Source organism: Trifolium pratense, linkage group LG7, assembly GCF_020283565.1.
Source record: "Trifolium pratense cultivar HEN17-A07 linkage group LG7, ARS_RC_1.1, whole genome shotgun sequence".
NCBI lineage: Eukaryota > Viridiplantae > Streptophyta > Magnoliopsida > Fabales > Fabaceae > Trifolium > Trifolium pratense.
In genome coordinates, this window is record NC_060065.1 from 11,518,939 (window position 1) to 11,528,956 (window position 10,018).

General features: G+C 32.4%; 2 protein-coding genes across 2 annotated transcripts; both read left to right on the forward strand.

The window, feature by feature from the left end:
- The first annotated feature begins 182 nt into the window (after positions 1-182).
- Positions 183-1,610, forward strand: LOC123895848 (zinc finger MYM-type protein 1-like). Its single transcript, XM_045946324.1, has one exon. The coding sequence runs from the start codon at positions 183-185 to the stop codon at positions 1,608-1,610; it is 1,428 nt and encodes a 475-aa protein (XP_045802280.1).
- Positions 1,611-2,994: 1,384 nt separating this feature from the next.
- Positions 2,995-7,557, forward strand: LOC123896979 (sugar transport protein 5-like). Its single transcript, XM_045947452.1, has 4 exons — positions 2,995-3,399; positions 3,598-3,917; positions 6,104-6,733; positions 6,817-7,557. Exons 1-4 carry the CDS (start codon positions 3,258-3,260, stop codon positions 7,255-7,257), a joined length of 1,533 nt encoding a protein of 510 aa, XP_045803408.1. The 5' UTR covers positions 2,995-3,257; the 3' UTR covers positions 7,258-7,557.
- Positions 7,558-10,018: the final 2,461 nt, after the last annotated feature.

The window sequence follows — 10,018 nt, forward strand, 5'->3', positions numbered from 1 at the left end:
AGCACATTCGTAGAATAAAAAATGATGAAATTCATAACCATTACCTTGGACATAGAATCCAAAATGAATTAATAGATTTGCTAGCAAATGAAATTAAAACAAAAATTATAAAAAAAGTTGCGGACTCAAAATATTTTTCAATCATACTTGATTGCACTCCTGATATAAGTCATCAAGAACAAATGTCTATTATATTACGATGTGTTGATTTTTCTTCATCCCCAATACAAGTAGTTGAATATTTTTTAGAATTTTTAATAGTAGATGATACAACCGGAAAAAGTCTTTTTGATGTTATTATGAATGAACTAAATGTACTTGGTCTTGATATTAGTAACTTAAGAGGACAAGGTTATGATAACGGGTCTAATATGAAAGGAAAACATCAAGGTGTTCAAAAAAGATTTTTAGATGTTAATCCTAGAGCATTTTATACACCATGTGGTTGTCATAGTCTAAACTTGGTACTTTGTGATATGGCAAATTGTTGTTCCAAAGCTATAACATTTTTTGGAGTGGTGCAACGTATTTATACAATATTTTCTTCTTCTCCTAAAAGATGGAAAATTCTACTAGATCATATACCTAGCCTTACTTTGAAATCATTGTCACAAACACGTTGGGAAAGTCGTATTGAAAGTGTAAAAGCTATAAGATTCCAAACTTCAGAAATAAGAGATGCTTTATTGAAATTAACTGAAGTAAATGATGAACCTAGAATAAAAAGTGAAGCTGAATGTTTGGCAACTTATGAGCTTGGAAAGTTTGAATTTTTGTTAGGCATGATTATTTGGTATGAAATATTGTTCGCAGTAAACACAGTTAGTAAGCACTTTCAATCAAAGAATATGCGCATGGATGTTGCTATAGAGCAATTGAAAGGACTTATTTCTTTTTTTGAAAAATATAGGGAAGATGGTTTTGAAAATGCCATGATTTCTGCCAAAGAAATTGCTAGCGAAATGGATATAGAACCTAAGTTTCGTGAAAAGCGTATTATTCATAGAAAGAAACGATTTGATGAGAGTGTTGACAATGAAGTTTCAAAAACTCCTGAAGAATCATTTAAATCCGACTATTTTTTGTACATATTAGATCATGCAATTACATCATTTCAAAGTAGATTTGAACAATTTAAAATATATCAAGATATTTTTGGTTTTCTATTTAGTATTGAGAAATTAAGGTCATTGGAAATTGAAAATTTAAAAGAATGTTGTCTTAACCTTGAATGTTCATTAAAACATAACGACAACTCTGATATTGATGGATTAGACTTATTTTCAGAATTGAAAATATTAAGAGAAATCATACATGTTGAAAATGATACACCAATTGATATACTTAACTATATAATAAGAATGAACTCCTTCACAAATGCATTTGTTGCTTATAGAATAATGTTAACGATTCATGTAACTGTTGCTTCCGCAGAAAGAAGTTTTTCAAAATTAAAATTAATAAAATCTTATCTAAGATCAACAATGTCTCAACAAAGATTAAATGGATTGGCTTTATTAGCGATAGAAAAAGAAATGTTAACTGAAATTGATTATAATAGTTTAATAAATGATTTTGCATCTCAAAAAGCTCGAAAAGTAAATTTTTAAAAAATATTATAATTATTTTTTTTTTTAGAGTATAAAAGGCCCCAATTCAAAGTTTGCTTTAAGCCTCATATAGTGTTGGGCCGGCCCTGGAAATGTGAGGGGATTGACAAACCTAAATCTAGAGTTCTTTGCATATTCTCTTTGGAGAGTACGTTGGTTATATTTTTTTATTTTATTTTTTAGTTATTTTTGGGATAAGGTCTAACTGTAATGCACATATTTGTCCCCTTTTTATTTATATTAATATGAGCTATAGGTATATGATAAGAGTGAATTGATTAGGAGTTCCAACTTAGTTGAAATGTCTACTTTGATATATGCAATTAATTTATCTAAACAAAATATAGCAAATAAACACGAATTATTTCACAGTTGAAAGTTAATATATAAATAAAATAAGAACTACTTGTTTTAATTAATCCCATTAATTAATAGTCAACTCATAGCAAATCAATTACCTCATTCGACATCTAATTGATGGTTTAATTATATAAACATTGCTAAACTGTGCAATCGAAGAAGACTTATGTACACTATATATTGGTATTACGTATTACTAGTATACATGTGCAAATAATGAAGTGTTATTTAGTTACTACCAAACAAATGATTTATCAGTAAAAGATTGAAAATTTGCCATTATCTGTCTGTCATACACACAGACAAAATGTCATCACATATGCATTGCGTGCGTATACTGTACTAATTGATGTATTATATATAATCGATTCTACGTTAAAAATTACTTGAGTCACAAAAAAGCTTAAAAATGTACCATAACGAGCAAAGCAAGTAGTACTAAATTTAAATGACCAAGTTGGTCTGTATGACCAAGTAGTACCAAATGGTTTAAACTAGCCATATCGAGATCGAAGATTCTAATTAAGATGGATTAGAATAAAAAAAATTATGGCAATTCTTTTCTCTCGTAAGTACATCTCAGATGGAAAAAACCATGATTTTAAATTACTGTTGCGGGTCGCGGATACGGTTACAGTTATGATCATTGCAGTTGCTACAACCCGCAATGCGGCTGTTGTGACGTGAAATCATTTTGAAATTTCACAAACTATATGAAATGACATCGTTGTGTCACAATTGCAAAGTCTTAGTTTATTGCATAAACATTTAATATGCTTAAAATACACGGTTGATAGATTGTTAAAACTAAGAATTTTTATTAGATTTGATGCAAATCAGAATTTGAATTTCATAAAAGAAAAAATTTTGGTGAGAAAATTTAAACAAACATAGTCAACATCGTCTGATGCGATTACAATGTGGTGTGACTATACAGTTGCATAGACTACCACATCAGCAATACTGCGGCCACAATTACAAATATCGACTGCATTTTAAAATCTTCGGACTCACGTTCAAATCTGCAATTCTCAACTTGTCAATCTGAGCTGTTTCTATGGTTAGACTTTTGAAATCTGCAATCATTCTAGCTGTCCTAATCCAAATAGGCCCATAAAAAAAGACAAACGTGGATGGCAATCCGCCAATCCCTTAGCTTATAAATAAGTTGCCCAACCAGCATAGAGTTAAACTAATATTCAGACATATAATTAAGTTTGGTGCCATACCACTATATTTTTTAACCTTAGAAGTAGATAAATCCTTAGGCAAAAACAGGGTTAAAAAATGGCTGGTGGGATTCTCCCTGTGGATAGTACACCAATTTCTGCCATCAATATTGATGGCAAGTTAACACTCTCAATCATTATTACCTGCATAGTTGCAGCATCCGGTGGCCTTCTTTATGGATATGATCTCGGAGTTTCAGGTTTTATTTCTTTTTTATGCCGTTAAACTATTTGTCTATCTATCTTTTAAAAAGATTCATTATCTATTTCATTTCATTTTACCTTCATCTCTTGTTTCGAATCGAGTACATCAAGTACGAACTTCTAACCAAGAGATGTCTCTAGAGCGAGTTTTTCACAACTTTGTTATTCTTAATGAAATTGTTATCAAATTTCAGGTGGTGTTACAACTATGGTTCCATTTCTTGAAAAATTCTTTCCGGATATTCTACGAAAGGCAGCTAACACTCAAGTGAATATGTATTGTGTGTATGATAGTCAAGTGTTGACATTATTCACATCTTCTCTTTATCTTGCGGGATTAGTGTCTTCCCTTGCAGCTAGCAAAGTCACGGCGGCATATGGTCGGAGAAACGTCATTATAATAGGCGGTATTCTTTTCCTAGCTGGCGGTGCCATTAATGGTGGTGCCGAAAATATTCCCATGCTCATTCTGGGGCGGGTTCTTCTTGGGTTTGGGGTTGGATTCACTAATCAAGTAAGTCAATGAATTTTAAAACATTTATTTTATGTTATAAACATATATAAGATGTGTCTTTTCAAAAAATATAAATATGTGACACAAATGAAAAATATTAATGATATAGTGTGACACAAAGTGCTATATATTTTAATCTCTTAACCATTTGATTATTAGAATTTGATCATTCACCAATCCGTATGAAAAACATATATGTTAAAAGATGTAAACCCTTTAATTGATCATATTTATCTTTGAAAGATTAATAGTTCCTCAATTGTGTGTGGGATAGTTTGGTAAGGTTTAACAACAAAAATAAAAATAGTCTTAAAAAATAAAAATAAAAGCATATTAAAAGATTTTTTGTTTTGGTAGAGTTGTAAAGTTCTTTTTCTTGATTTTTTTTAACCCCTTTTTGTATATGTTCTCCTTTTTTTTCTTTTTTTTCTTCTATATATATATATATTAAATGAGTAAAAAGGCATAAGATTAACGTTATTAGTTTATTAGTCACTTTAATGTCTTAATTTATCTAACAATGTTCTTTTTCTTGATAATAAAAAGTAAACTTAAACTTACATCTAAAAAAAAAAAGTATACTTAAACTTAAAAAATTGAGTTTGATATATACTCTTTTTATTTTTCTTAATTTATCTAACCCGTAACATTAAAAATAGATTATTACTATTATTAAAAAAAATTATTACTCCAAAATTAAAAAGAGATTAATTTACAATCACTTTTCTTTACAGAAAATTTGTAATCACCTTATAGGAAATAAAAACTTATTTAGGCTCGGCCGAACACAGTGGGAGGTTTAATATGGGATTAAAAATGAGACATTTTTTTCATAATAAAATTGAGGCATTTTTAAAGTTTATAATTGTATTTTAGTAAAATTACAAATTTCAGTATCAATATTATTTTTCATATGTTTTAAATACAAAATTATTTATTAAATTAATATAATCATTTTTCTTTAGTATTTTCTAAATTCATATTAATGTCAATTAATTTATTTAATCTTTGTTAAGACAATATTAATTTTAATTTTAAAATATTAGAAAATAAGATTTTTTTTCCCAAAAGAATGAAAAATATGAAGATTTTTATTAAATTTTTTTTTTAATATTTCTTAACGGCAAAAGATGATTGTTTTGTTGGTCATACCTTTAGACTAGACTCAACAGATTATATGTATAACATGTTAGTTCAAAAAACAATATTTAAAAACCATGTTGCCATGTTGGCATTTAATTTTCTTATCTTGACATTTCTTATGTTGCCATTTTTTCTTTTGACAATAAATACTCCCTCCGTCCCAAAATATAAGTAAAAGTGAGTCAAAAAAACTTGATGTATTTGGTTAAAGATTTGAACCAAATACATTCACTTTTGTTGACCAATTTTTGGGACGGAGGGAGTACATTTTTAATGCATATTTTGTTTTTGTCTTGTCTTATAGTGGTTAAAGTCATACACATTTGTCTGTTTTCTGAGAGGTCATTTGGTTGAGAATTTATTCTTCAATCTAAAGGTATTCAGTTCGAGATCCGATATTGAAAGAGAAAAAAAAGTCATACAAACACATTTAAGAAAGTGAGAAATTCATATTGATTCTAACTTCTGTTCTAATAATATTTTTAATGACAATCAATTGAACTACGGTTATGTAACCAAAATATAATACTCTTTTTATTCTTTCTTATCATGAATTTTGTTTGTTTTATCTCCTTTCTTATCATGAGTTTTGTTTGTTTTATCTTCTTATCCCTATTGATTCACTTATACACTCCATGAAATATGGAAAATAGATCATTAGCAACATGGCCTTGACCCTACAGTACACCCACCAAATTAAATAGCTCAATAAATCTAAAAAAGTCAATATAAGAAAAATTTGAGAAGTCGGGATAAAGATAACATATTTTGTATATATGAATTAGAGTTAAGTCATTAGATTTGGTCTAGTGGTAAGGAGTTTGAATAGTATGTTATAAGTCATGAGTTCGATCCTCAGCTCATTGTAAACAAAAATTAGAGTTTAAATTTCAAACATTTCATTTATTTACTTTAAAAAGATGAAATTTTAGCTACTAATTTTTTTAACCACAAACATTTCATTTATTTTCTTTTTTATAAGATGTCTAATTAACAACATTATTGATGAAAATTAATATAGTCTGATTTTATAATTGAAAAAGGCAGCACCATTGTACCTTTCTGAAACTGCTCCCCCAAAATGGCGAGGTAGTTTTAGCACAGGTTTTCAATTCTTCTTGGGTATTGGCGTAGTCGCGGCGGGTTGCATAAACTTCGCCACATCAAAGCACACATGGGGATGGAGAGTCTCTCTCGGACTTGCAGTAGTGCCAGCACTTGTAATGACAATTGGTTCCTTCCTCATAACCGACACACCAAATAGCTTGGTGGAACGTGGTAAGATAGAGCAAGCCAGAAAAGCTCTACACAAAATTAGAGGATCCTCCATTGATATTGAACCCGAGTTAGAAGAACTTATTAAGTTTACACAAGTTGCAAAATCAGTGAAACAAGAACCCTTTAAGACCATATTAAAAAGGGAGTATCGGCCACATTTGGTGATGGCATTCGCAATCCCATTTTTTCAACAGCTCACAGGGATCAACATCGTCGCTTTTTATTCACCCAACCTCTTTCAATCTATTGGTTTGGGCCACGATGGCGCTTTAATTTCTTCCATTATACTTGGATCCGTTAGCCTTACTTCCAACCTTATCTCTGCCGGTATAGTTGATCGATTTGGTCGAAGAATTTTATTTATAACTGGGGGTGCTGTGATGCTTGTCAACTTGGTAAGTATTACAACCTATAATATATTTTTTGTCTCAACAAATATTTTTTATTACTAATTATAAAATGTGTGCACAATGTGAAGATTGCTGTAGCAATTGTTCTAGCAGTGGTCAGTGGTGTTGATGGTTCAAAAGACATATCAAAGGGCAATGCAATATTGGTATTGGTGCTATTGTGTCTCTACACTGCTGGTTTTGGTTGGTCATGGGGCCCTTTAACATGGCTAATTCCAAGTGAAATTTTCCCAGCAAATATAAGAACCACCGGACAAAGCATAGCTATTGCAGTTCAATTCATAATAATATTTGTGCTATCACAAACATTTTTGACAATGTTATGTCACTTTAAGTTTGGAGCATTTGTGTTCTATGCTTTTTGGGTTACAGTGATGACCTTGTTTATAATCTTCTTCTTGCCGGAGACCAAAGGAATTCCTTTAGAGTCTATGTACACTATATGGGGTAAACATTGGTTTTGGTGTCGGTTTGTTAAAGGAGAAGATGGTCAACAAAATCATCCATGAATATGATGATATTAATATTGATGTTGTGTATATGTATAAGTGTAATATGTTTTGAAACACCTTATTAAATATAGAGTTTTTGAAAGTCAATGCACATGTATCATGTGTAAGCAAATTGTGTGTAGACTTTACAAAAATTAATCAATAAATTAAGAACAAAATGTATTCACTAGTGTATTAAAAAAGGTGGATTCTAGTGTGAGCAAAACTTAGAATATCTCTTAATGTATGTGACTTGAATATCAAATTTAAACACTTCAATAGTAAAAAGATGCACTCGGTTTTGCAGTTTTTACGTTATATTTTTGTGTTGTGATTGTGTTTTTTATTTTCTTTATGTTGTTTTTAATTTGAAAATTTCGAAAATAATGCTACTGCTGTAAAATATTATCGGCTGAGTCGCGGGTGAATACGCTCTCTTTAAGACGTTTCACGGTATTACTCAAATTGTGCAGAGTAAACTATCAACCGTGAAGTCTCCAGGATAAAACAGCCTTCACAATTTTAATACCGAATTGCTACTGCACTGTAGAATTCGGGCAGAGATACACCCTTCTATTGATTGGATGAATCAATTCAATAATTGATACAAGAGTATCAACTCAATGAAACAACAAGGAAAGGAAAATTTTGCGTGAAAGAAAGCAAGGAGAAAGAAGGGAAAAAATTGTTCAGAGACTGTATGAACTGATGAAAAAATAATGAAAGCAAAGACTGCTATTTATAATGCAGTGTTCTGAACGAATTTGAATAGTGGGGAACTGATTTTTCTACATTTGAGGAATCAGATGAATTTCAAAAACAAATCACATGTGACCTATTTTTAAGGAACAGATTCTTCTTTTGACTGAGCAACAGATAAGTGCTGACACAGCTTTGAAGACTTGGTTTCAGGCACAATTAACATGTGCGAAATTAAAAACTCACACACTTAAAGAAAAAATAAATTTTTCTTTTTCTTATTAAAAATTAATATATCACCTAGACCCAAGCCCAAGCCCGGCCCGGCCCGATCCGAGCCGAGCCGGCCGGTCGGACGGACGGACGGCGGCGGCGGCGCGCGCGCGCGTGTGATATTCAGCATTGTGTGTGGTCTCCCTTTCTCACAAAAGTGGGTACCCCAAGGGCACACCCTTGGTTGCCACTTAGTGGTATATAAACACTACCAAGTAGTGTGATCTTTCCAATGTGGGACTCAAAGAGTCTTTTTTCAATTCACACTATACATGGTTCCAATGCTTGTGTTTATTTCAAATACCAAGTTCCTTCCAAATTCTCATCATGTTCCAACAATCCCCCACTTGAATTTAAAAAAGTTGTTTCAGAGGTAAGATTGTGCATAAGCAAAGGTGACGCTTGTCTTGAACCTTTACATAGCGAGTAAGAGCCCGATTTAACAAGAGTGACGCTTGTCTTGAACTCTATCTCGGATTTTTCTCAAACCGCACACAACCTCTCTTAGGGTGTATTCTTTGGCCCGTGCGTTAATGGCCCTGCACGACTATCCCGTTTCATGAATGATCTAGGAGTTCGCCTCAAAACCCCATAGGAACCGGCCTCAGTTCCACATTCATATAGGTGAGTCTATCTGGAGTACTCCTGAAGCTTGGTACTCCACTCATATCAGAGTCTAGATCTCATTAAGAGTTTCTATTAACTCAACCTTTTACTTCTGCTTCAGGATTCATGCTTCTTATCTTGCATGTTCACGTCCTACCACTCACAACTTGTTGTTTACCCATTGGAACCTAATTCTTGGGATCTCCAGTCTTTTAGGTTGGGTTACCATTATGAGCAATTCATAGGCATTAGTCCTATTTTTACATTAGTATTATAGACTTTCTCTTTAGTCAGTCCTTTCGTCAAAGGATCCGCTAAGTTTTCATCAGTGCGTACATGATCCACTCTTACAGCCCCTTTAGAGATTGACTCTCTCACTGTGCTGTGCTTCCTTCTAATTTGACGTCTTTTACCATTATAAAATCGATTCTTAATTTTAGCGATAGCTGCAGTACTATCGCAGTGGATCAACACAGCTGGCATAGGTTTTTCCCATAGGGGAATCTCAGATAACAAGCATCTCAACCAGCTTGCTTCTTCACTTGCAGTTGCTAGTGCTATTAATTCAGATTCCATAGTGGACTGTGCCAATATGGTCTGTTTCTTAGATTTCCAAGACACAGCTCCTCCGGCTATATTAAATATAAAGCCACTAGTTGCTTTGGAATCATCTGACAAGGTGTTCCAATCAGCGTCACTGTACCCTTCAAGCACGGAAGGAAATCTCTTATAATGTATTCCGAGATTCATGGTTTTTTTAAGATATCCCATGACTCTCTCAATAGCTTGCCAATGCTCATTACTAGGTCTGCTAGTAAATCTGCAAAGAAGTCCCACGACATAGGCTATGTCGGGTCTTGTACAATCAGTGGCATACCTAAGACTACCAATGATGCTCGCATATTCAGTTTGTCTAACACTTTCACCAGTGTTCTTAAATAATTTTACACTAGCGTCATATGGAGTGTTCTTTTCTTTGCAGTCATAGTAACCATACTTCTTTAAGATCTTTTCCACATAATGTGACTGATCTAGGGATATTCCCTTCTCAGACCTGGTAATCTTGATTCCAAGAATCACACTTGCTTCTCCGAGGTCTTTCATATCAAAGTTGTTGCACAACAGTGATTTCACAGCATTTACGGCAGAAAGGTTTGATCCAAATATGAGTAAGTCGTCTACATAGAGACACATGAAAGTG

Excerpts from the sequence above, each read along its gene's own strand:
- LOC123895848 (XM_045946324.1), top strand. The coding sequence starts at position 183 with ATGTCTATTATATTACGATGTGTTGATTTTTCTTCATCCCCAATACAA.
- LOC123896979 (XM_045947452.1), top strand. The coding sequence starts at position 3,258 with ATGGCTGGTGGGATTCTCCCTGTGGATAGTACACCAATTTCTGCCATC. Across the intron at positions 3,918-6,103 it reads GGGTTGGATTCACTAATCAA|GCAGCACCATTGTACCTTTC; the intron begins GTAAGTCAATGA and ends TAATTGAAAAAG. Across the intron at positions 6,734-6,816 it reads CTGTGATGCTTGTCAACTTG|ATTGCTGTAGCAATTGTTCT; the intron begins GTAAGTATTACA and ends CACAATGTGAAG.